The 26,044-nt window shown below is 49.7% G+C and overlaps 2 protein-coding genes across 9 annotated transcripts in view; one reads left to right on the forward strand and one right to left on the reverse strand.

The window, feature by feature from the left end:
• CDC123 (cell division cycle 123) overlaps positions 1–1,593 on the reverse strand; it is a 47,282-nt gene extending 45,689 nt beyond the window's left edge. Inside the window, 1 exon segment of one of the 2 annotated variants that reach the window (NM_001243823.1) lies at positions 1,226–1,593. In NM_001243823.1, the coding sequence (NP_001230752.1) occupies positions 1,226–1,299 (74 nt within the window). In that variant the 5' untranslated portion in view covers positions 1,300–1,593. 2 annotated transcript variants of the gene reach the window in all.
• Positions 1,416–23,745, forward strand: NUDT5 (nudix hydrolase 5). 7 transcript variants are annotated; one of them, XM_021064991.1, is made up of 11 exons: positions 1,689–1,829; positions 12,001–12,108; positions 13,258–13,325; positions 13,538–14,814; positions 15,983–16,032; positions 17,233–17,340; positions 18,406–18,501; positions 18,801–18,902; positions 20,260–20,268; positions 20,393–20,446; positions 23,074–23,311. In XM_021064991.1, exons 6-11 carry the CDS (start codon positions 17,310–17,312, stop codon positions 23,181–23,183), a joined length of 402 nt encoding a protein of 133 aa, XP_020920650.1. In that variant the 5' UTR covers positions 1,689–1,829; positions 12,001–12,108; positions 13,258–13,325; positions 13,538–14,814; positions 15,983–16,032; positions 17,233–17,309; the 3' UTR covers positions 23,184–23,311. The 7 variants fall into 7 exon arrangements, with proteins under 7 accessions (XP_003482884.1, XP_005668255.1, XP_005668254.1 ...); XM_003482836.4 differs by lacking the exon at positions 13,538–14,814 and having other exon boundaries at positions 1,416–1,829; positions 23,074–23,745; XM_005668198.3 differs by lacking the exons at positions 1,689–1,829; positions 13,538–14,814 and adding an exon at positions 1,490–1,624.

Here is a 26,044-nt window from a genome sequence, read left to right on the forward strand (position 1 = left end):
GACAGGTTCGCAAATATCCCTTCTGCCACACCAACACAAAATAAAGACTCAAGCATCACTCCAACCCGAAGCCTACTTCAATTATGCAAGATAAGGAAGGATTGGCACATCACAGAGGAAGGTAACTTCTGTGTTCGGAAGTAGCATCCGCTGCTGCTGTGGCAGCTCCTCCTTCTGTTCCTGTGTGGCTCCAATCATCTTCAAATGCAAAGCTTATCCTCCATGGAGCTGCTCTAACCTCCATCATACCCTGCATGACTGGAAGCAGATTCTATGTACAAATAACAGGATGGAAAAGCACCATCTTTTAAACAATTCTTATGCTCTCCCAAATTCTCAGGATCTCAAAAGTTTCCCTCTGTGTATTCACACTCTCTGCACTAAGAAGGAAAAGGAAGGGACGGGTAAAATCTAAATTAGTGGCAAGCTAGACCTAAAAGGAGAGTAGGCAAAATACAGAAAATCCTACCCACGGATATGCAGTTCTGTGATCTATCCGTCTAAGTGTGGGAAACCCTACCCTTGCATCCTGCTCCAGATGTTAGGGCTGCTTTTGGACATCTGGGGATACCCTCCCGCTGCCTTGCCTACATTACCTTGAATGACCGAGTGAAGGATGAGACAGTTAATCCTCCGCCCTGCAAACCGGGCATGGATACCTTGTGTGGGCCAAAGAACGAGAAAACAAATACTGTTCCACTCCTCTTCCAGATGGCTCCCATCCCTAAAGATACAGAGTATACCCTACTAAAGCTTCCCATATATACTATCATTTTGGGGCTTCATAATAGAATCGGAGGCTGGGTCTGTATCACTGTTCTCATTTCACGGGGCCCAAAAGCTATGAAGACCGCAGACGGGCTAGTCAGCGGCAAAGCCTAGACTACTTAGTTCGCAGATCACCTGCCTGCTCTAGCAATTCTAAAAGCAGCGATAATGAACTTCTGAGCCTAAACTAGCTTCACCCGCTCCTCAGCCCGCCTCTGACCTTCACGGAGCCACGACGTGCCCTTCCACCTTCCCAGAACACTCTCTGGCGCACAACTGGACGCACGGCAAGTACGGATCGATTTTATTCACCTCCCGACCCGAAAAGCCACTAGGAAATCGACATCTCGGCACTGGCGCTCCCATCCAGGCCTGCAGGTTTTGGTAGAGCTAGGATTCGCCTCAAACGTCGCAGTCCCCTTTCGCCCATCGCCTCGACGTAACCCTCCAGTCTCACCTCTTGATGGTAAGGCTTCGGAACAGTGGATACCACGCGGAGAACTGACAGTGCAGCACATGCTCCTTCTTCATTCTCCAGCCTCCGCCGCCGCCTCTCCCTCTCCTCCCAGAACCCTCCCGGAACCCTCGTCGCCTGTCCCGGAAGTGCCCGCCGAGCTGGTTTGGTCCAGGGACACTTCCGGTCTATTAGGCAAAGAGGAAGGAGCGAAAAGGAAGCGGAGAGAAAGCACCTTGGGGCGTCCTTTAAGTGTACACTCGTGCCCGCATAAACACGCGCGCGCGCGCGCACACATGCACACAGTTCTGGCCCCGGAAGAGGAATTCTGGAAGCGCCGAGACCGAGATTGTAAACAGTGGGCGGCTCCACTTCTCGTCCGGCCTCGCACTGCCCCGGAAGGTAATCATCTAAGGCTATAGGTCACCGGCGGGGGTGCTACGGGTGCCGCGAGGAACGAGCGCTCATCCTCTCTGCACCGCGAGACGCGGTTGTGGCTCCCCAGTAGCGCAGCATCTTCGGTGACGACTGCCTCGGACCCGTGCTTTCTGCGTTCCTCCCGGTTCCTAAAGGAGTACGCATCCCTTCGCCCCACGCCTGGGAGGAGGTAACTGGGCGCGAGCCCATCACGCGCAGTGTCTCTTTGGGGGGAAGGAGGGCGCACACCTGGAGCTTGCCTGCAGCCACGCGCGTCTCCCCGGCTGCGGACCCGGCTCGCGTCCCGCAAGGCGCGGAGGGAGAGCAGGTTAAGAGACAAACCAGGGGCTGGGCTGGGAGAGCTGGGCTACTCGGAGTACAGAAAACAGGATACATCACGGTGAAATGTTAGCTTGATTGCAGCGTTTGGGTATCTGCAAAGGGAGGGACGGCCCTCTTGGCCCTGGAGGGAAGGTTATGAGAGAGAGGAAAAAGATCTCGTCTTTACGGCTCTGGGGAGCTCGACTTTGGAGGTAGTGGAGGAGGTAAAAATTGGGAGCACAGAGGGGGAGAGGGGTGTCTCCTTTTGAGCGTTAAGTTCATTTATTCTAGCCTCGCAAAAGTAGCAGCGTGCAGAAACACGACCAGATTGTATCCGTATTCGTGCATGCTGGGTTCATAAGATTGTAAGAAATTCTAAGAGTTTTCCTCGTGGCTCAGTGGTTAACGAATCCGACTGGGAACCATGAGGCTGCGGTTCGATCCCTGGCCTCGCGCAGTGGGTTGGGGATCCGGCAGTTGCCTTGAGCTGTGGTGTAGGTCGCAGACGCGGCTCAAATCCCGCGTTGCTGTGGCTGTGGTGTAGGCCGGGAAGCTACAGCTCGGATTAGACCCCTAGCCTGGGAACCCCTCCGTATGTCGCGGGTGCGGCCCTAAAGGACGGGAAAAAAAAGGAAAAAGAATTCTAGTCGAATTTTTAATTTCATACGTTTCCCCCTCTTTTTCGGCCCTTATCACACTCTCGTCGGTTCTTCCTTACTCCTTTCATAATGGCGTATCCGATGGGGACGAGAAAGTAGGGTACTAAAAAAAGTCACATTTATTTCTGTAAATGAAGAGAGGAGAAATGACTAGATGTTGAAAAACGCCTTTTAAACCTAGTCTTGCTCCTTAGAGTTAGGCTGCTTTGGGCTTCTCCCAGGCACCTTTGCCTGCCGGAAGACGCACATTTTGGGTACGCACGTTCTTACTGGCCCATTCTAACCCGTTTTAAATTAGAAAGAGGTGAGAACCCCACTGTACTCAGGCCTCCTTAGAAAGGTATTCATTCGGATATCTGCAGGATCCCCTGCCCTTTAGGCATTAGAAATTACCCCACTCCTCCAAGAATATGCAGTTTCATGTTTTTTTGTTATGCTCAAAAAATGCTGCTAAGTGGATTCATTGAGAGCAATGCTTTGAAACATAACATTTTTCAAAGCAGAGGTAAATCAAGAAATGTTGCAATATATGTTGGGGGAGGGGCAGCGGTAGCGGGCCTAAGTACTTCTGAGATCCAGGATTATACAAACTTTTCTGTTTTCTGAAGACACCAAGAAGCAATATTCCCTGGATGCTGGGAGAATGGTGCGGGACTGCCAGCCCTAATTGAGGCTTCATGTTGGTGTGGTCACTCATGTGTGTTTGATTTGACCTAGAAATAAACAAGTTGCATCTGAGGGAAATGTCAGCACTGACGGGGTTAATTGGGGTAAGGTATTTTCTGTTGAAGGTAGGAGTGAACAGATCTGTAGGAGAAAGCAGAAACTGGGAACCTGTCTCAGTCTGGAAGGGTGTATGTTAACAGCCTTTAGACGTTCAGACAGCTGCAACGCTTTAATACAGAATTGCAGTTATTTGTAGAGAAGCTGCTAAGTGTGTGCGCTTAAATAGAGGCACCCCAGGGAAGGGATTTGATGCAGGTGTCTTTTGGTCAGGCTGTATACTTCATAAGGGCTGCCGTTTTAATATTACAGTTGGTTGTAAGTAACTCGTTACACACCTTAACCAGCATCACATAGATTAACGTTACAAACAGATGCTCCCGTATTTTGAATGGGTACAGCTAAATTGATTTCACGGGTTTTTGGCAGCCACCATGTTTATCTTTTCTTTACGTACCCATCAACGGTTTATGTTCCTCAGGTTTCTTCAGTGAAACCTTTACAACAGAGGAAATAGTTGCTTTTTCTCTTGAGTGCCAAAAAAATATCAGTAGCCAAGGGATGGGGCGGGCAGGGTGGTTATTGAGCTATTCCAAATGAAATAATAAAAAAATTCCTTCTCTGAATCCGTAACATGATGAGTATTGTAGATGAGTGTTTCCAGCAGCCTCCTGGTTTTCTCCATTTGGGATGTCTTGCCAACATCTCAAACTCAGTGTGTCCAAATGTAAGCGCTGTACCGCCCCTTTCTCCTGATGTCTTTTTTTTATTATTATTATTATTTATTTTTTGGCTGCTCCTGCAGCATATGGAGGTTCATGGGCCAGGGACTGAACCTGCACCACAGTAGTAAGCAGAACTGCAGCATTGACGGTAATCCCCTTAACCCACTGAGCCACCAGGAAACTCCTCTCCTGATGTCCTTTAAGATCTTTTTGGAATTAGCTTTGGAAACCCCTTCCCCAGAAACTGTTTTAGGAAAAGTTGAAAAGTCTCATGTGGAAATTCTCCTGGGTTGCATTGGGTTAAGGAACTGGCATTGTCACTGCAGGGGCTTGGGGCCCGGGCACTTTCCCAGGTGACAGGGAACATGCAACAAAAACAAAGTCTCATTTGCAGGGAATTAAATCTTGTTTGCTGCTGCTCCACCCAGCCCAAACCAGTACTGTCTCTTTCCTGGGCTATCACAGGAAGTTCTTTTCTGGTCTTACTGCTTCCTATCTGTAACCAATGAACTTGCCCAAGGTTAATTACTATCAGTTCACACTTGCTCAACCAGCACTAAATGTAATGATTGTAAGTCACCTGATAAATGATCATAAAAGTACCAAGTAGTATAATTTCAATAAAATGTTAGTTCCTTCCCTGTCTGGCCAACCCCTAACACCTACCACCTAGGAAGAGAGAAGGAAAAAGAAAGCTTTCCCTCATTAACAATGTAACTTCTGGAAGCTTGCCTGATGTGAGGGTAATATTGTCCTCAGCAAAGAGCCCACTTAGAGTGCATCCATTTGCTGTGGTTACCAAAATTTTACCATAGATAATAAAAGGACTGATTAAAATATCTTTAAAAAACTAAAATTCTTTGCAGTTTTATGATTATAACCAAGATTATTAAGTCTAACTATACTCGTCGATGGTTCGTAGCAAACCGAATGGCTTTTCTGTGTAATTATTCTGAATGTAAAATGGCATCTTAGACATGCCTATTAACACAGTCACGGGTCTTCTTCTGCAAAAATTGGTCTCCCACTTAATTTCTTTCATGTCACCTTGTTGATTTCTCTATCCATGTATTAAACTGTTCTAACTGCCTGACCTACATCTGTCGATCAGAAGTTATTTACGGTAAGAGCTCGCACATCTTTTCTTGGTTCAGTATAGATGGTGCTCACAACACTTTGCTATTAGTTGGGAGAGACCGGGAGCCCAACTGCTTCTGATTTCTTGCTGTGGTTTTTTTTGCTTCACTTTGCAGCCTCAGCAAACAGCAGGATTCAGGTTTGGGACTGAGTGATGAGGAGCCTGGGTGCAAACTCTATAGCCTGGCTTTTGAGATTCTTGGTTTCACTCGAATCTTATTCCCTCTAATCCAGCTGACATACCTAATACTCAAATGCCTAAGTTTGTGGAAAAGCGATCATTTACCTTCCTCCGTCCGTGGCGTATTCTGAGGACTAAACCCAGGAGGAGCATACTTACAGGGGCCTGGGGAGCCACTTAAGGTTGCTGAGTGCTTTGTTTGCCTGCGGATTGCGGGGGAGGGACGGGCATCTAGCCCGAATCATAAATATGCCCTCTGAAATGTGTCTGTAAATGTTAATATCATCCATACCACGTGGGGTTTGTTTTTGCTTTGTTTTGGGAGGGCGTGGGGTGGGGGAGGTGGAGAGCCGGGTAGGGGGGCTTCCCAGACCCTCCCTCGTTTCTCAGCCCTTGCCCCAGTTAGTGTCGCTGCCTTTGTTCCTAGGATTCCAACTGCTCAGAGTGCTGCCTTCTCCTCTGTAAATCCTATCTTAGTGTCTGACTGCCTTCTTAAAAGTCTTTCCTTCTGTGTCCCCTGCCTCCTGAGCTGATGTGATTGGTGCCTCATTAAAAGCACTCTGCTCTGGTATTGCATTGTCTTTCCAACAGGAATTTGCCCTTCTGGTCATTTGAGTGCTAAAGCATGAGGTCCCCAGGGGCAGGAGTAGTGGTCACTTTGCACTTGCTGTATCCGTGAACTTTTGAACCGCCCGTGCTCACACAGCTCATTGGACACTGCTGCCGGCGCTGGACCGGCCTTCTAGGAATCCTGTGACCTTCTCCCCCGCCCCGCTGCAGTTTATGTGCCCTGGGAAAATCACACATCTGACCCGTCATAGACCTTCGGTGTTCACACCCAAATAAATTCAGGTAGATTATGTGGATTAAACAACACTCAATATTGTGTTCATGGGGGAGTTTACTTCGAATATGCCTATTAGCAGTAAAGTGCAGACGACCTTCAGGTCTAGCCAATGAAGGGAAGAAAATTCAGGTTACACTTTACTTTTAAATTTCAGAATAGCATGGGCTCAGTTTAGGAGCACTCTAGGAGTGCTGATGGAGGCAGGGGTGCCACTTTCTCCTGTCCTCTGCTTGTGTCCAGCGCCACACGGCACCATGTAGCTTCTGCTTCTGAAATACTAACTCAACAGTATTTCTGAGGTGCTTTCATAATCCAGAACATTATGGGAATCCCATGGTAAAGAATATACTTCTGGGAGTTGCTGTCATGGCTCAGGTGGGTAACAAACTCTACTAGCATCCGTGAGGACGTGGGTTCAATCCCTGGCCTTGCTTAGTGGGTTAAGGATCCAGTGTTGCCGTGAGCTGTGGTGTAGGTCGCAGATAAGGCTCAGATCCCGAGTTGCTGTGGCTGTGGTGTAGGCCGGCAGCCTCAGCTCCGATTGGACCCCTAGCCTGGGAACCTCCACATGCCGTGGGTGCAGCCCTAAAAAGACAAAAAGACCAAAGAATATACTTCTGAAATCACTCTTTAATCCCATTTTTGTTTTTTTATACGGTCAGTAGATGGCTACAGACTGCTGTTTCCCCCTGGGGCCAGTTGCATTCCAAGTAACCACCCCAGAGCAGCCCAGCCCCCTACACCACTTCTGTCTTTTTTTGTAATTCATGTCTGGAGCTTGGTTTTTCTAGAGCTCTTAACATTCTAGCTTAAACATTTTAAAATAAAATCTGAAACAACTGCTTATAGCTTAACACCTGCCAATCAGGGCCTGACTTTTCATTATTGGGGCTGTTTGGTGCTTGACTTGGTCAGTTAGCTGAGGAGGAGGGTGAGGATGTCCTTGAGGAGAGGCTCTTGTCACCCTTTTGGTGTCAGCCATCCCTTGGAACATCTAAGGGCAGCTGTAAAGAGTAACCTAAGGGGACCCAGCTCATGGCTGAAATGCCTTAGAGTCTCATGTAAATTCGAAGGAACTAGATGCCCCTTTGCTCCTGAAGATACTCACGTGGGGGCCCAGGGAGGACCTCTGTGTTTTTCTAAATTGGCGTCATTGACCATTTTTTCTACAGGGAAGCCAGATTAAGATCTTTCCAGGAGTTCCCGCCATGGCTCCATGGTAACAAACCTGACTAGTATCCATGAGGATGTGGGTTTGATCCCCGGCCTCGCTCAGTGGGTTAAGGATCCAGCATTGCCTTGAGTTGCAGTGTAGGTCAAAGGCAAGGCTCAGATCCCACATTGCTGTGGCTATGGTGTAGGCTGGCAGCTACAGCCCTGATTCGATCCCTAGCCTGGAAATTTCCATGTGCCATGGGTGCTGTCCTAAAAAACAAACAAAAAAAATCTTTCCATAGAGAAAATTATCGATTTTCTAGCTCTTGCTATCTGCTCTTCTACTGATGCTTGTACCTTTTAAGGACTGCAGTTCCCTGCTTTTAAGAAGTTTTGGGGGGAGTTCCCATCGTGGCTCAGTGGTTAACGAATCCGACTAGGAACCATGAGGTTGCAGGTTTGATCCCTGGCCTTGCTCGGTTAAGGATCCGGCATTGCCATGAGCTGTGGTGTGGGTTGCAGATGAGGCTCAGATCCCTCGTTGCTGTGGCTCTGGCGTAGGCCAGCAACTGCAGCCCTGATTCGACCCCTAGTCTGGGAACCTCCATATGCTGTGGTCGTGGCCCTAGAAATGGCAAAAAGATGAAAAAAAAAAAAAAAAAGAAATTTTGGGTATGCACAGAAGTTATTTAGGGTCAAAGAGTCACTTTAAAAGAAGACTTAGACATTTGACTTAATCCAAGCATTCGGTGCAGTTCTAGACAGATTACGGCATACACTGAGATTGCTTGATTGCCTTTTTAAAATTTTTCTTTTAAACGTCAGAACTAAAAGTGGAAGAGAAATTTTTCTTCTCTGATGTATGTGTTAATAGAAGGGAATGGAAGTCGAAAAGATATAAATCTAGTGGATAAAGTTCTTTTCTCTGGAGGTAGAGCACACAGCTCACAGGGAGGAGCCGGCCCTTGGTTTTACTGCCCGGTGGTTAGTTTCCCTCTGGGCAGCATACTACTCTGCTTGCCTATAATACTAATGTGTTTTGTTCTGTTTTTTGTTTAGGGCCCCACTTGGGGCATAGCGAAGTTCCCAGGCTAGAGCTCGAGTTGGAGCTGCAGCTGCCGGCCGACCTGGCAGCTCACAGCAATGCTGGATCCTTAATCCACTGAGTGGGACTAGGGATCAAACCCACATCCTAATGGATACTAGTCGTGCTCTTAACCTGCTGAACCACAACAGGAACTCCTGCATTGCCTACAATAATGTAAACTGTTTATCTGATATAAACCAATGCCAATTAAAAGTTTACCTGAGTTCCCTTGTGGCGCAGTGCTTCAAGGATCCGGCACAGCAGTCACAATGCTGGATCCTTAACCCACTGAGCCACAAGGGAATTCCGTTACACTTCTTTTGAGAAATGTCTATTTAGATCCTTTGCCGGTTATTAATCAGGTTGTCTTTTTCTTTGTTTTTGTTTTTCGTTTTAGGGCTGTATCCAGGGCATATGGAAATTCCCAGGCTAGGGGTCGAATCAGAGCTACAGCTGCCGGCCTGCGCCACAGCCGTAGCATTGCCAGGTCCGAGCCGTGTCTGCAACCTACACCACAGTTCAGGCAATGCCGGATTCTTAACCCATTGAGTGAGGCCAGGGATCAAACCCGCATCCTCATGGATGCTAGTCAGCATCGTTTCTGATGAGCCACGATGGGAACTCCAGGTTGTCTTAATTATTGTGTTGTAAGAGTTTTTATTACATATTTCAGATACGGGTCTCCTATCGGATTTGCAGACTTTTTTCCCATTCTGTGGGTTGTTTTTCTACTATCTTGATGGTATCCTTTGAAACACAAAAGTTTTGAATTTTAATGAAATGCAGTTTATTTTTTCTTTGGTCACTTGTGCATTAGGTGTCATGTCTAAGACAATTGCCTAATCCAAGAAGGTGAAAATGTACACTTCCATTTTCTTCTAAGAGTTTATAGAACTCCTGTAATTAGGGCTTTGACCCATTTTCAGTTCATTTTTATATATGGTGTTTGTTTTCATTCTCGTGTGTGTGCGTATCTAGTCCTAGACAATGTGTTAAAAAGACTGTTCTTTCCACCACGGAATTGTCTTGGCATCTCCTGTTGAAAATCAGTTCACCGTAAATCTGTGGCTTTAATTCTGGATTCTCAGTTCTCCCTCTCTCATATGTATGTCTGTCCTTACGCCAGTACCCACACCATCTTGATTACTGAAGCTATAAAAGCACGTTTTGAAATCTGGAAGTGTGAATTCTTAAACTTTGTGCCAAGAAATTTTGAAATTGAATTTCACTTAAAGATGAGTAGACAAGGAACTATTCTTCAGAACAAGTCTAAGCAGGCCCCCCAAACTAATCTAATTCTTAGAAACAGGTTGGCTTTCTAGAGCCAGTTATGCAGCCAGCTTCACTGTACTTCTTCATTCATTTATTCATTGGTGATTCCAGGGAGTTTTTATAGCAACATAACTGTGAGCAGTTGAAAGTTGGACAGTGTGAAGAGGGAGTTCCCGTCGGGGCCCAGCAGTTAATGAACCTGACTGGTATGCATGAGGTTGCAGGTTCCATCCCTGACCTTGCTCAGTGGGTTAAGGATCTGGTGCTGCCGTGAGCTGTGGTGGAGGTCGCAGGTGTGGCTACAGCTTTGATTGGACCCCTAGCCTGGGAACCTCCATACGCTGCAGCTACAGCCCTAAAAAGACCAAAAAAGACGATATGGGAGTTCCCATGGTGGCGCAGAGGAAACAAATCCGACTAGGAACCATGAGGCTGCGGGTTGGATCCCTGGCCTTGCTCAGTGGGTTAAGGATCCAGCATTGCCGTGAGCTGTGGTGTAGGTCGCAGACGAGGCTGGGATCCTGTGTTACTGTGGCTCTGGCGTAGGCCCTAAAAAGGACAAAAGACAAAAAAAAAAAAAAAAAAAAAAAAAGACGATGTGAAGAAAAATCTAGTGTCTGGGAGAGGGTTTTGGTCTTAACCAGACCGGTGGCAGGAGGGCCAGGACGCGTTCAGGACACGTTAGCGGTGGGACTCCTAGGACTTGGAAGGGATGAGTTACGGCTGGTGAGGGAGCTGAGGGATGGGCAAGCTTCTCCTTCTGGCTCGGCAGTGGTGCGTCGCTGTGGCTGAGGAGGAGACTGGGGGGCTGAGGAACGATCCGCAGCCGTCTCATCTGGTCCTCTAAGACACCTGCAGGCTCACAGCAGAGGGGAGAGGAGTGGACGGTGTAGTAGGGCTCGCTGGCTGGTGGTGTTTTAGGTGGAGTTTGAAGTTGTGATGGATGGTTGAATTATCAGCTCAGGTCCCGGAAGAACCAGAGAGCGGACTCTTCCCTCTAGGATGGTTGGTAAGAGAGCTGATGTGTGGGGGTCTCTCCTTCCCTGGAGCCACAGTTAGGGACCGGGTGGGTCAGGGAACTCCAGGACTTCGTTAGAGTGAAGGGCTGGACTAGCCGCTGAGGAATACAGATAAAATAATAAGGAAACAGAAAATCAGAATGAAAAGGGTAAGACAGGGTTGATTCAGGAAGTCCAGCAGCTAAATATTATTTCCTGAGAGAACAGAGAAAACAGAAGGGAGGAAGTTGTCAGGGAAATAGTTCAGGAAGCATAGTAAGAAGTTTCCAGATTGAAAGGACACGCTTGACCAACAGTAACATCAGCGTGAAGACGTGAATCACTGCAGGTTTCCAGAGAAAGAACAAGGGTCACGTCAGTAAAGGATTTAGGGAGCTCCCGTCCTGGTTCAGTGGGTTAAGAACCTGACTCATGTATCCATGAGGACGTGGGTTTGATCCCTGGCCTCCCTCAGTGGGTTAAGATGCAGCGTTGCTGTGAGCTGGGGTGCAGGTTGCAGTCGTGGCTCAGATCTGCGTGGCCGTGGCGCAGGCTGGCGGCCGCAGCTCCAATTCATCCCTTAGCCCAGGAACTTCCACATGCTGCGGGTGCAGCCCTAAAAGGAAAGAAAAAGAAAAAAGGATTCTGAGCAGTGTCCTCAAGTTGCTGACAGAAAAGGATTTTCAGCCCCAAATTGTATCTGCAGCCAGCTTATCAATGAACTTTGAGGGTAGAAAAAAGATTTTTTCCAGACGTGTAGGGTACAGAATGGAGGGAATTCGCTGAGCTGGAGGAGTGGTAGCACACAGCCGGGATGAGGCCTGCTCTTTCCGAACAGGTCTTGGTTCTAGTTCATTGGTCCTGTGCAACTGTGACTTTGATCCATGTCAAAACCTGGAAGTGAACGGGCCACTGACGTGGGTGTGCTACTGTAGATGATTAAAAGGAATATCCGTTTACCCCTTGCACTGAAGATAAGGGGGAGGCAGACAAGCGGGGCAGCGCTTGGCTGGGGCGGGGCAGGGCTGGCGGGAGGTGTCCTCAGCTCGGAGTCAGCACTCCCCCCGCTGTCCTGGGGCGTGGTCCCCGCCCGCTGCTCTCCCTGGGACCCCTGTGCGCTCTCCTGTGTGGAGGCCTTTGCCTTTCCTGTACCATCTTGGGCAGTGCCCCCCATCCCCACAGGAGGAAAGCACCTGTGGACAGATGTTTAATTCAGAAGAATTGATGTGGCTTCAACAAAGCTCCTTCTCTTACAGTGTGAACTTTTTGCTGGGGGCCCATAAAGACCGACAAGTTTGAAAATGGACCAGCAAGAGCCAGCGGAGCCTTCTCCGAATTCCAAACAGGCTGTTATTTCAGAGGAGGTATAAATTGCTTTTCTTCACTTCCCTTCCCCTTTGCCATATAAAGCTTGTGTTTTCAAGAACTGTGTAGACTGTTTGCTATTTCAAATGACTGCTTTTAATTCTTCATGACAGTTTTAGGACTCAGGGACATTTTTGCTTTCGTGCGGGAGCAGTGCTGTCTCTCTCTTACTTAGGTGTATTAGTGAGATCGAGGCTGTTCCTAAAGTGGACTTTGGCTCTTGATACAAAAATTCTCCATTATGGGAGCTTCCCTCGTGGTGCAGTGGTTAACGAATCCGACTAGGAACCATGAGGTTGCGGGTTCGGTCCCTGCCCTTGCTCAGTGGGTTAACGATCCGGCATTGCCGTGAGCTGTGGTGTAGGTTGCAGATGCGGCTCGGATCTCATGTTGCTGTTGCTGTGGCTGTGACTTAGGCTGGTGGCAACAGCTCCAATTAGACCCCTAGCCTGGGACCCTCCATATGCTGCGGGAGCGGCCCTAGAAAAGAGAAAAAAAAAACAAAAAGTGGAAGATGGACCGGTAAGAAAGAGGCTGCTTACTCTTGATGCACTCAATGGACTTTGTCTTCCGTCACTCCCGGGAACCGGAACTCCTCAGCAGAACGATGCTGGGGGCCCCTCAGACTGGGTGGGGGACCTGTGTTGTCACTGTGGGAAGTCTAGTCCTTGGCCATGGTGTCCGTCTCAGCTGTGCCTTGTTGTCACTGACAGTCAAACGCCACTGAATGCTCACATCCTAAACACACCTGCCTGACTGGCACCCAGATGCCCAGATCAGAGAATGTTGGGAGCCTCCACTCCCTCGTCCTTCCCCCTCCCTCCTGCTCCCTCCTCCCTCTCTCCCTCCTTTCCCCTCCCTCCTCACCCCTCCCTTCCTCCCCCCCCATCCCTGTCCTCCTCACACCCAGGAACTTGCCAACTCTCATTTCTTTTCACCTTGCAGTCCTACCTCTAAAATGCCACAGAGCAGCACACCCACCATCAGAAAAACTGCTTTTAATAATTTGAACTAAAACTGGCAGAGATTTTGGGGAGGGAAACACAGACATTGGAAGAGCCACATAGAGAAAGTTTGAAAGGAAAAAACCTACATAAAAAGCAACTCAGTTTGAAAGGTTCCCAGCTTACTGTCTGATCTCCTTTTAGTTAATTTCAGAAGGAAAATGGGTCAAGCTTGAAAAAACAACTTACAGGGATCCTACTGGAAAAACAAGGTAAACTATTTTTTTTTTTTAATAAACTATTTTGTAAAATGCTCAGTATTTGGGTTCTCAGAGTCTCTATTTAGTGTTTGTCATAAACTTTGATATTTTTCTCATTGTAAACTCTGTTTTAAGACTCTAAACAATTTACTAAATGATCAAATAAGAATATAGAGTTTCTTTGTAAGAGAATAAATACATCTCTCATCGGTGTGAAATGACAGGAACTTGCAGGAAGCTTAAAAACAACTTGTGACGACAGCTACCTAAGTAGCAGCACATGGCCATGAGGCCCAGCGCTGGAGAGCTGCGCGAGTATTGAGATACCCACAGCCCCGGCAGACCCTGGAGCAAGAGAGCCGAGCCCACGTGCCCCGTCCTGAGCGGGTGAGGGTGCTGCTGCCCAGCTGGCAGTGGAGGACTCGGCCCCAGAGATGCGCTCACACTTGAGAAAGCGCGGCCAGGGCTTGGAGCCCAGCTCACCGTGGTAGAGTTTGGGTCTCCTTCCTGCCAGGTTAAGGGGACACAGTGTAGCCCCTCGCCCTGCTGAGTGTGAAGGCACATGCCGGCTGCGCCCTCAAAGCTCTGCACCTGCTCCTTCCAGCCCTCCTTCATCAAGGATGTGCAGCGGGATCCCGTGAAGGTTTTTTCCCCATAATCGTCTCCCCTCTGGAGAGCTTGCTTCAGTAGTCGGGAGTGGGCTCTGAGGTCTCCCAGCCACCACACTGAGGGTCCTGTTGCAGCACTTCTCTGTCATCTGTCACCGCAGGACGGCGCTGTGGCCTCCAAGGAGCTCTTGTGTGAACCAATAACACTTCATACCCGAATGTCAAGCTTTGAAGAATGAACCTCCATACTTTACTGTAGGCTGGGATTAATAAATGTACGAAGTACTGCATGTACAAAACAAAACTGCAGCTATAGAGAATCCTTTGTTCCCCTGTCTTACTCACGGAAGAGGCTGTGGAATTGGTTTTAGGAGTCCAAAGATAAGCTGGCTTGTGTGCCCCTTCCTGACATTCAGGATAGAGCTGAGCTCATCCTCCGTCGCCTGCCTGTCTCGAGGCGTCGGTTGACTGGAGGAAGGAAAGTACAACGGGCTTTCCTATAACAAAGACTGAAACACAGAATCAGAATTCCACAGCCACGAGAGGCTTTTCCAGCAGCACGCTCTCCATTCCATTTTCCAAACGAGAACACGGTCTTGAGGTTGCTGCTGCAGGGTAGCTCGTCGGGCCGGCGGAGGCGAGGATTTGCTCACTCGATCCTCAGGACATCTCTCGGGGTCCCTTAGAGATGGGGGGAGCTCTCGAGGGACATCCGTGTTCTGGCACTCTCATCAGCACTGCTCCGTCATCTCCTCTCCTGTAACCACGCTCCTCGGTTTGCCTCCGTCACCCCCAGTGTGTCTGGCTTGGGACCTTCAGTGCTCTTCCCCGCACTGTCGTCTTCACTCTTTAGGACTGACCCCACGAGGCAGCAGAGAGAACGGGGCCAAAAGGTGTTTTGCCACTTGTGATCTGTGTTAGTGACTGACCAGTGTGGCTTGGTGGTTGGCTAAAGGTGTTGTGTCACTTACGGCCTGTGTTACCGACTTACCAGCGTGGCTTCTTGTGAGGCTTCTTGCTACTAAGAGGCATGTCGGCAGCTGCGTGTGTCAGAGTAATCGGATTCGCACAGGTTCATTTTGCCGTGTTTGCCCATGAGACTTGGGGTAGAGTACGCAAAGATCTGTAGTGCACAGAAAGGGTGTTTGTTTTTTAACCGGATTAAATACCTGACTTTTTTTAATAGAAAGGTAGCATGGCCCAAGCCTTCAGGAGAGCCAGGTGGAAGCCGGAGGGTTCCTCCGCGCAGCACCCCTTATCCCACCCCCTGTGGGGAGACGCCTGGGGGGTGGGCGCCGTTGTTTCCTCAGAGCCACTCAGATGTCTTCCGTCCTCTAAATCCTCTCCCCATCTCCGTTCTTCCTGTCGAAGGGACAGGAGAGGAGCGAATCCCTCCTGTGCTTCCCCCTGTAGTCAGCATGGTTGTTCCAGTCACTGGGTTTTCAGGGCCGTGTTCCCGGAAACACGCAGCTAGTCAGGAGCAAGGCTGGACGGGGCCCAGGAGCCTGCCGCCGCTCACCCAGCCTGTTCTCTAGGGACTGTTTTGCCCTTGGACAGGCTCTCGTGCGTGCGAAGGAGAGCACTGACCTCAGTTCATTAAGTGTGATTAATAAGCAGGAAGGTCCTATCTTCCTATAACTTGGACTTGGCGATCGATCGCAGATTTTAAAATCTCAGTTGTGTAAATAAGGTTCCAGTGGTTCTGCTTGCGCGGAGTATCCTGGACTTTGCATGACGGGCTGGATTTGCATCGACTGCTGAATAGCCTTTAAAGCTGTGCTGCTCATCTGTAGGTTTATGACCCAAACAGCAGTGTTTCCAGTGAAGGCAGCTCGAGTGAGCTTCCACTACCATGTAGAGGGTGGATGTGGGCAGCAGGGGATTGGTGAGTTTTAGAAGCTCTAGGAAGGCACCGCTGGCTCTTGTTCACACAGAGCTTTACCACGTGGTGGTCCTGGCTGTCACCTTTAGCACACTCGCATGCACTGCATTTATAAGCTGCCGGTTCTACACACAGGCCTAAGAACTAACGCTGTTGTTTTTTCTTGTCTGTCTGAACAGAACTTGGGAAACTGTGAAGCGTACAACCAGGAAAGGACAGTCGGCTGATGGTATGAAAGCAAACCTGTTAGAACTTCCTAGAAAGGAGGTCCCCACACACGACTGTAGGAGGCCAGGGAGGAGGGTTTTTACTGTAACCAAGACCTCAGAGTAATTACTTTCAAGGATGCTCTTTTGTTTTTAACTCCGGTATTCTATTTTGCAATCTTATGTAACTCAAGCTTTCTTTATAAATAACTTCTGGCTCCTGTCATCTAAGCTCAGAAGAGTGTTTTTGAGGGGAAGATGTAATTATATTTATAGCCAAACATAAGTCAGTATAATTTGAGGCCACATACTCTGTGTGGATACGTTAGGTCTGCTAACAAAATCTCTGGTCTGCTCGGAGGCCCCAGGCGAGGTCCTTTCGCTTGGAGAACTTCCTCGGCACCACTTGATGCCTCTCGGCTACTTGCTTGTAAGTCGATGAGGAAACGAATTAGGACAAGACTATTCATTCAGTTCACTTTTCCTTCTAGGCATGAATGCTTTGACTGCAAAGATCCCAGAACAATCCTGAAAACCCCCTCTGGTCTAGGGGAAGTTGGGCAATAGGTCTTTCTTGGTTTTCCCTTTTATTTCTCCATTTTGTCCTTGCCTTCTGTTCTTCCTGGAAGCAGAGTAGCTGCCGCAGCTGCTGCGTTTTCCTGCTGGGCAAGTGTGAGAGAGGAGCCAGGGGGTCCTCCAGGGCAGTTGGGGGTTTGGTTCGAAGGCCAAGTGACTTGGGAGAAAAGGCCTTTTATCCTAAACCCATACAGCTGAGCCTAGCATACACCACAAACAATGACGCCTACTCAGTTTCTTGCTTAAAGGCGACCCAGAAGCACACGGAGCGGTGGGGTCCCGGCTGCGCAGCGGGAGCCGTGGTCTCTGTCGAGGTTCACGTAGATGGAGATTTGGTCCTTGACCTGAGTGCTCACGTCCGGTTTTGATTTTAAAGAAACCTTGACAACAAAAACATGCTTTTCATCAAGAGAAAGCTTAGGCAAGCAAGTGCAATTGCTTTTTCCCTGCGTGCTTAAACTCCGGAGGACAACTCCCGGAGTTAACTGCCACCACTGGAGCGTCAGTTAGCTTTCTGTTGCTAATGGCAGGTAGAACACTGATTTCCGACGTGGCGTTTCTTAGCATGTGGCCTTTTAGTTAGACGGCTGTGGACGGCTTGCTGGCGCGGATGCACTTACTGGCCCTCGGTCTGTCCCCCGCCGCAGGCGTGTCCATCATCCCCGTCCTGCAGAGGACCCTGCACTACGAGTGTGTCGTGCTGGTCAAGCAGTTCCGGCCGCCCATGGGAGGCTACTGCCTGGAGTTCCCCGCCGGTGAGTCGCTAAACACGGGCAGTGGAGGAGGTGGCCTCGGGGTGGCGCTCGACTCGGACCCCCCCCCTTTGTCCATCCGTGTGGTTTCGGCAGTGAGGGCCTCCAGGCCACCTGTGCCCCTCTCTGCAGCGTTCTTTCCCGCCTCTTTGGGGCACTGCTTTTCCCTCTGTTGGCAGCTTATTTCATCTTCCACCACGCGCGCGATCTGCCCGACAGATGTGCAGTAAGAACTAAAGCCGACTCCTAATTCTAAGACCCGCGAACGCAGAGCCGTGGTGGCCCTCCTGTCTGTCCAAGGCCAGGGAAGTGTCCTCACCCAGCTGGAAGGCCTTTGCGGGTGTTCCGGAGGCGGAGGTCTCTAGAAGCGAATGCAGAGCCTCCTAACAGCACTTCGTCGGCTTGTTCCCACGTGACGAGTTTAGATCTCATTTGTCATCAGTGGTTTAAGTTCTGCGTTTCTCAAAGTCCCTCCCGGAGTGCCATGGAGGAACAGCTCTATTGTCTTTCTCATTCTCTGGCCATTTCACTGAAGACATTAATACCCCGAAAAGGAACTGAATAGCCTGTGTTTCCCTTTTCCTTGCGGTGGTTAAATTCCTTCCAGGAAAAGGACTGTGGTGCTGTCCCCGCGGCCCCTCCTCCCTCCTTCCTCCAGCCCCCGCCTCCTCTCCCCCGCTCCCTCTCGGGGCACTGTCTGGGCTTTCACTACAGGCCCAGATGGCTCTGAGGGAGGGAGGCAGGCTGGCAGGTAGCGTGTCCCCATCTTACACCTCGGGAAACAAGCAGAGGCTTCCCGGGCTGCAGCCACTCAGCTGGGCCACCACGGAGCCACTTAGCGCACAGAAGCAACCAAGACCTTGGTGCCCCGCTGCTCACACCGCAATCTGGGTAGAAACAGAGGAACAGAACCTACTTGGTCTGCTGGGGCGTGGGGATGGGGGCTTCTTTCGCCTTCTGTTTTTCTGTAAACGTTGCAAACCTCTTGATTGTTCACAGGTCGCTCAGCAGCTTGTATGTGAGAACACTGGGTCCCCTGTCCCCTCACACAACGCTTTGGCCTTGCAGGTCTCATTGATGAGAACGAAAGCCCCGAAGCAGCTGCTCTGCGGGAGCTCGAGGAAGAGACTGGCTACAAGGGAGATGTCGCCGAATGTTCTCCAGGTGCGTGCTGCTTCTCGAGTGTGCACTTGGGATCAAACTGCTGAAGCGATTTGCCCAATGGTGTTCCGCGCGTGAAAGGGTTGCGTCTGCGGGTGTGCTTTGCGGGTGAGACTTGAGTGGCTTTCGTTGTAGCTAATTCTCGGGCCGGGCCCCCTCTGCGCGGCCCACCTGCGGACACGCTCTGCAGCCCCGCGCTCTGAGCGGAGCGGGTGAACGAGTCCTGCCGCCTCAGCCCAGTCCTCTTGCAGAGACAGCTACGTGGTGAAAGGACGACCTCTGACTGGCGCTTCTCTCCACAGCTGTGTGTATGGACCCGGGGCTGTCAAACTGTACCACCCACGTCGTGACCGTCATGATCAACGGGGATGACGCTGAGAACGTGAGGCCCAAGCCAAAGCCAGGTGAGCGTGCGCTGGCTTCGTTTAAGGTGGTTGCTCTGTATTAAGTGTCTTTTAACCGGCTACTCGCTTCATTTTTGTTGAAAGAGTCATAGTCTTTCTTAGATGCTTCATGGGTACTTTTGGCTGTTTTGCTAAACTTGTGTATTTTAGCATTTTCCTCTTAGCACATCATTGGGTTTTATGCCTTTTTTATATAAAATTATTAAATCGTGCGTTTCTGCGTGGCCGTCCTTCCCCTTTAGTAGTGAGAGCTAGAGGCCTTACGCGGTAAACGGTGATAATCCTCAGAGTCGCCGAGTTCTGCCCCCTCCCCGCCGAGGGGCGGCCGAGGAGCTGCTGGACAGCAGCACCATCTCTATCGAGTCCCATGCTCCGTGAAGCTTTGCTCGTATTTCTTAGCAAGTTTGGATCCAGAAGCTTCAGTGCCTCTGTCCGTACTGTGTGCTCTCCCACGTCCTTAGGAGGGGGTGTGACAAGGACCCCACAGTGGCCCCGTGTCAGAGCGGTGGTCCTCCGTTTCCCATCCCTTATAGTTGTGAACGTTTCTGTTTCCTGTTGCAGCTAATTTCACAGGCTCAATGTTCAACTAGCAAACAGAGCAAAGCATAGCACACATGCCGTGGAAGAGCTGGGCGGTTCCTCAGAGTTAAACAGATTTAGCTTAGGATCTGGCAGGTCCACTCCTGGGTATAAACCCGGAAGAACTGAAAGCAGGGCCTCAGACACATACTTGGACACCAGTGTTCATGCAGCGTTACGCACAAGACCCAAAAGGTGGAAATAACCCAAATGCCCAGTAACAGATGGGAAATGTGGCTGAAATGCCGTCCCGGGGACGAAGTGTGCTGCTGCGTGCTGGAACGCGGATGGGCCTGGAGGACGGGGCGGATGCTGTGTGATTCCACTGAGGGAGGCCCTAAAATCAGTACAGTGATAGAGACTCGAGGTAGCATAGAGGCCACGGCAGGTGAGGGATGCGTGTCCAGCGGGACCCCCTTTCTGCCGGGATGACGGGAAGCTCGTGCACAGTGCTCAGGACTGCAGGACAGTGTGAATGTATTTAATGCCACTCGGTTTGTACTTTTTCAAAAATGGTGGAGTTGGAGAATTTTATGTTCTATTTTAACAGTTTAAAAGCACGTATGTACATGTTACAGAATGCGTGTTAGATTGAGCTGTTAAATATTTGATTTGGAGAAAATAACTTTGTGCTGTTGGAGTCACCATGTGTCTAGATTGGTGGAGACCCGGGTTTCTGTTAAGCTCTCACAGGGCTTTGAAACAGGCCTTGCACAAGAGTCGCCCAGTGTTGTGCCACCCCCCCACCTTGCTGAAGGGTCCTTCTGTTTATTTTCAGGAGACGGAGGTACGTCGTCCACCCGAGGCTGCCCTGTGCGTGGCGGGCTGCGCTGGGAGTGGCGTGGGCACCGTGAGTGGCTCTGATGGGCCTGCCTGTCGTTCAGCTTTGTTTTCACTTGTACTTTGTTTAGAATTCGTGGAAGTAATTTCCTTACCAAAGAATGACCTGCTGAGCAGACTCCATGGTAAGCATGCTCGATGGGACCCGACTGTTGTCCCCGTTCCCCGTCCCCAACAGGTCGGGTGCTAAATCCCATTTCTTTCTGTTCTTCCTCATCAAGTCAAATAGCTAGGACCTGTTACAGAGCTACCGTTGACCTATCTTCATCTCACTTTCCGGATGGCATCGAGTTTGAAAGGAAGAGCACAGCAGTCTCTGTCAAGTGAAAGCTTTGATTAGGGGCTGCTTTTATTCTACAGAAGGGTCAAGATTATATTGCTGCTGCTGAGCCAGAACTGTTCCGATCCTTAAATCTTTCCTCCCTGCCACGAAAGGTCTGGTGGTAGCTCTTGGCTGATCCTCAAGTGTGCAGATATGTTGGATGGTTTTTGCGAGGGGGGGATGTGTTACAGGAGAATTTAGCAGTATTCTTTCCACAAATACTGAGGTGTCTTCTGTAGACTAAGTGTGATATGCTGGTTAAGGAACTAACTAGCAGCGTGCCCCTTAGTAAACGACCTGTCACCTAGTTAGACTGTGTGGCTCCCAGTCAGCCCGTCTCCTAGGATCATGGGAACATTGCTATGGCTCCGTGGACCGTGTCCTTCCATGTCCCCACCGGAGGAGGTGGTGAAGAGGTGGCAGTGCCCTCGGGGCTCCTCTGCCGGCCGCCTCGGTCACCAGCCACTCACCCTACAGAAGTGGATGGTCCTCCTAATTCCAAGGTTACTAGGTTTTTATTTCCAGAGTTAACTGGAAGCACTGTTAGACCTGAAGCTTTTTTTTGTTTTTTTTCTTAAGGCCACACCTGCGCGACATATGGAGGTTCCCAGGCTAAGGGTCAAATTGGAGCTGTAGCTGCCGGCCTACACCACAGTCACAGCAATGCAGGATCTGAGCTGTGTCTGCAACCTACCCCGCATCTCACAGCAACGATGGATCCCCAACCCACTGAGCGAGGTCAGGGATTGAACCCGCATCCACATGGATACTATTTGGATTCGTTTCTGCTGCACCACAACAGGAACTCCCTAGATCTGAAGCTTTGAGAGCAGTCTCTCCCTTCCTGAGAACCTGTGGCTTAGGATTTTATTTCTAACGTCTGTGTTTGAAAGGTCAAGGAAATGTTTTATAAACCGCTGTGACTTCACGCTCTCAGAGGGCCTCCCTTCCAGCGTTACCCTTTTATAGCCCAGACCTTAGGTCAACACCACCTCAAGATCCCAAGGTCAGTCAGGAGGACCCGTCGTGAAGATGCAGTGGTGTCTGAGGCGACTATTCAGGGAGAGCCGTGGCCACCCCAGAACAGGTGCACGGCTCTGAGGCTCAGCCGACTGGACGTTAGTTACAACTTAGAACAAGTTCCTTAGCGTTCTCAGAAAACAGAAGCAAGACAGCCCCTACCTCTGAGGCAGGAATAAAATTAAACAGGATAATGTTGGCACATAAATGCTTAAATGTTATGTGCTATTTATTTATTATTATTATTTTTTATATTAGAAAAGTGTTCTTTTAAAAAAAGATTCCTTCCTGGAATTCCCTGGTGGCCTAGTGGGTTAAGGATCCAGTGTTGTCACTGCCATGGTGAGGGCTCGGTCCCTGGCCCAGGAACTTCCACATTGTGTGGGCATGGCCCAAAGAAATACTTTCTTCGTTCCAGCGAACTTCCCTTCTGGCCCTCGAAGAGGGGACAGAGGGCGGGAGGGAGGAACCTGTATCTATAAGAAGAAGGAGAGGCAGACAAGCCGGGCTCCTGCCTTGCTAGAGTAATGCTACAGTAATCGAAGCCGGGAGGTTGGACGGAGGACGTGTGGAGTTAGTGCGCTAAGGACTAGCTGTCCGCACTCGCCCAACACCCGCTGTGCAGCCGAGCAGGGCATGACCCTGCCTTTGAAGATCAAACCTTCCCGAGCTTCTTCCCGACCAAGTGGCTGGGAAAATGGCCCAGGCGCAAGTGTGGTGGCCTCCCTCCGAGGAAGACACAAGTTCTCCGGCCTGCCCCCATGTGAGAGAGAGGCCTCACTCCTTTGTTTTGCTTTTTAGGGCCACACCTGCGGCATATGGAAGTGCCCAACCTAGGGGTCAAATCAGAGCTGGAGCTGCCGGCCTACACCACAGCCACAGCAACACGGGATACGAGCCACATCCACGACCTACGCCATAGCTCATGGCAATGCTGGATCCCTGACCCACTGAGCGAGGCCAGGATCGAACCCGCGCCCTCATGGATACTGGTCAGATTCGTTTCCACTGAGGCCTCCCTCTTGACAGTGGGAAGTTCCCAGGGCCAGGGATCAAACCCACACCACAGCAGCGACCAAGCCACTGCAGTGCCCACACCAGATCCTCAACCCACTGTGCCACAAGAGCACCCCACAGCGTTGCGTTTTAATACGCAAGATCACCACCTAAGAGCTTCTCTGTCTTTAATGTTTTGTTCTCTCTCATGCTGGAAACGGAGTTCCGCTTTCAGATCCTCTGTTCTTCCGCTAGTGTCAGACCCCTAAAGGCAGAAAATGTCCTGTTCATGACTGTCTCCCAGCGCCCAGCACAGAAAGCGGCGCACGGCGGCTGCGCGGTAAACCCTGACCGGCGGGGGTAGTGTTACCGCCACTGACGCCATCGCCTAACTTGTGTCCCTGCCTCCTCCAGCTCTGGTAGCCGACGAACACCTGACCGTGGATGCCCGAGTCTACTCGTACGCGCTGGCCCTGAAACACGCAAACACGAAGCCGTTTGAAGTGCCCTTCCTCAAGTTTTAAGGCCGAAGGACGGTGGGCATGTTTTGGTAAACAACCACCAGGCCTTTTCACTGAGACTTTGTATTCAGCTTACTTCTAATGGAGAGTTGAAATTAGCTTTTCATAAAATAAAAGCAACACAAAATGCATGTGGCAGTATGGAATTGTAATTACAGGGAGGCTGTAGCCTTTTTTTTTTTTTTAAAGGCCATACCCGTGACACATGGAGGTTCCCAGGCTAGGGCTTGAATCGGAACTGTAGCCGCCGGCCTGCGCCACAGCCATCTGGGACTTGAGCCACATCTGCGACCTAAACCACTGCTCATGGCAACGCCAGATCCTTAATCCACTGAGCGAGGCCAGGGATCGAACCTGCATCCACATGGTTACTAGCCAGATTCATTTCCATTATGCACGGAAACTCTTAGCCTTCATTTAAGTGCTAAACTGCAGCTAATGTTAAAGAACAGAAATGCAGGTATGTTTAATGCAGGTTTTTTTGGGGAAAAAAAAAAAACCCAGCTATTACTTTTCTTATCTTATCCAAGAGATAAAATATTTTTTAGGAAAATAGCCCTGAATTCAGAAATAGGCCAATTCTTCCCACCACCGACCCCCAACAGAAGGTACGTAGCGAGCTGTGCGGTAACTGTCACAGCATGTTGTTTAAGGACCGAGTTCTGTGGGGACCGTCTTGGCCTCTCCCAGCTGAACTGTGCCCCATGGGATTCGTCTGTGCAGCAGAGGACGGAAGCTGGAGAGGCACGTCCGTTTCCAGTTAGCAGCTGTCCTTACGGCCCCGACGACTGCAGGGGGACCGGCCGGTGCTCCCATAATGAGAAATGGTGGATGCAGTCACTGTGCCCAGGTCGGGAGGCTGATGGAGACGCAGGGCCCTCCCCTCAAGCATGTGTACAGACTTTAAAATCGTCTTCTCTCCTTACCGCACAAAGTATGAAAAGCTTCTAAAAGCCAAGTCCGCCGTAAGAAGACATACCTGGTTGGGGCCCTGTCTTGGTGTTTAAACCACGTGTGTAGCCAGGTTAACAAGGACGAGGAATACGTGTTATTTCAACACAAGCTTCTCTACAAGGAAAACATGGCAGCTTCGGGCTCAGGACGTGCCTAAGACCCCCCATCCTCACTGGCCACTGTCTTAGCTTACTCTTTCTTGAGCTTGGCTCTTCGGTGGAATTTCTGTAGCCTCGGGATTACTGCCTCTCCAGGGTAGCCCAAGCAGGAGTCTCCAGATGGTCCTCCCCGGCTACTCCTAGGTCATGTTTGCAGCCCTGGCCCCAGGGGTTAGTCAGGCCCCGCAGAACCAGACACAATCAGGGGGTGAGTGCCAGAGAGGCTGCAGTATATAGCCGTCTGTCTGCAGGCTCACTGTCTTCCCAGAGAAAAGATGCTTCTATTGTACTCCCTACATGAGAATAACGGGAAGGAAGGTGGACCTGGAACTGTACAGATCAAGTCCACTCTCCCTATGAATGCAGTGAAGATTCAGCCCCCAGCTAGTTGCTCTGATAGAGGCCTTCCTTGTGCCTCCAAAACAAAAAATCCTTATTTTAAAGCATGGCATCACCCTTTCCAGAGACTGGAATCCTTTTTCCTGAGCTCTCAAGGCCCAAGTCCTCTAACTCCCCTTGTTGCTGTTCGATCAAAATCAGGAAGCACCAAGGTGTCCATAAAACACAGGCCAACCCTTCAAAACCACTTCCCATGACAGCTGGTTAATCCACTTTTAAATGCTGATGGAAGAGACAGATTGGTAACCCCTGCCTATCCTTTCTGCCTTTTTCTCTTCCTAAGAGGGCTTTTTTTTTTTTGGTCTTTTTACAGACACACCTGTGGCATATGGAGCTTCCCAGGCTAGGGGTCTAATCGGAGCTACAGCTGCTGGCCACAGCCACGCCAGATCGGAGCAACCTATACCACAGCTCCCAGCAGCACTGGATCCTTAACCCACTGAGCGAGGCCAGGGATCAAAGCTGCAACCTCATGGTTCCTAGTCAAGATTCATTTCCTCTGTGCCACGGTGGGAACTCCCTAAGAGTGCAATTTAAAAGTGACAGCTAAATCATCCCCTAATGCAATTCACACTGTCTATACATATCAAAGGCTATGCTTTGGGAATTGAGCTGGACAACGAGTGGTCTGAATGTTTCCATCAGCTGACAGTATGTCAGCATTTAAAAGCTGGTTATTATGAAAGGCTGTTATTTCCACCTCTTTTAGGGAAAGATAGCTAGAACACGGTATTTCTATAGTAACAATCATCTGAGGCCCTCAGGACACGCTCTCCTGTTGACCATAGCTACTGTCCTGCCTGCCTTTATTTTCTCTGCCTTTCTCCCGAAATTTGCTGGCTTTGTTATTTTAAACTAAACAAGATATATTGGAGTTTTCATTATGGCTCAGTGGGTTGCCAGGAGCTGTGATGCAGGTTGAAGACTTGGCTCAGATCTGGCATTGCTGTGGCTGTGGTGTAGGCAGCAGCTGCAGCTCCATTTTGACCCCTGGCCTGGGAACCTCCATATATTGTGGGTTTGGCCCTAAAAAGTCAAAAAATAGATACTTCCTGCATTTAAGAAATTAAGCAGGGATGGAAAACCACTTATGAGAAGGATGTCTTTGAAAAGTTTGATCTCATTTTGGACAATAAAGCACATAGTTAAAAAAATGAATTATTGAAAAAGAACTGTGCTAGTGCCAGTGGAGGCTGGGACATAGAGACAACTGTTTCTCTGGTCTTTGCAGGTGTCAGTCATAAATCTACCCTGTGTGGGCCACTGTCTCTCAGTATTTTTAGGGTTAAACTAATACATGTGCAGTAGGTATTTCGGGATGAATCATGCATGAATACAAGGAACCTATACAGA

The sequence above is a fragment of the Sus scrofa genome, chromosome 10, assembly GCF_000003025.6.
Source record: "Sus scrofa isolate TJ Tabasco breed Duroc chromosome 10, Sscrofa11.1, whole genome shotgun sequence".
Classification (NCBI taxonomy): Eukaryota; Metazoa; Chordata; class Mammalia; order Artiodactyla; family Suidae; genus Sus; species Sus scrofa.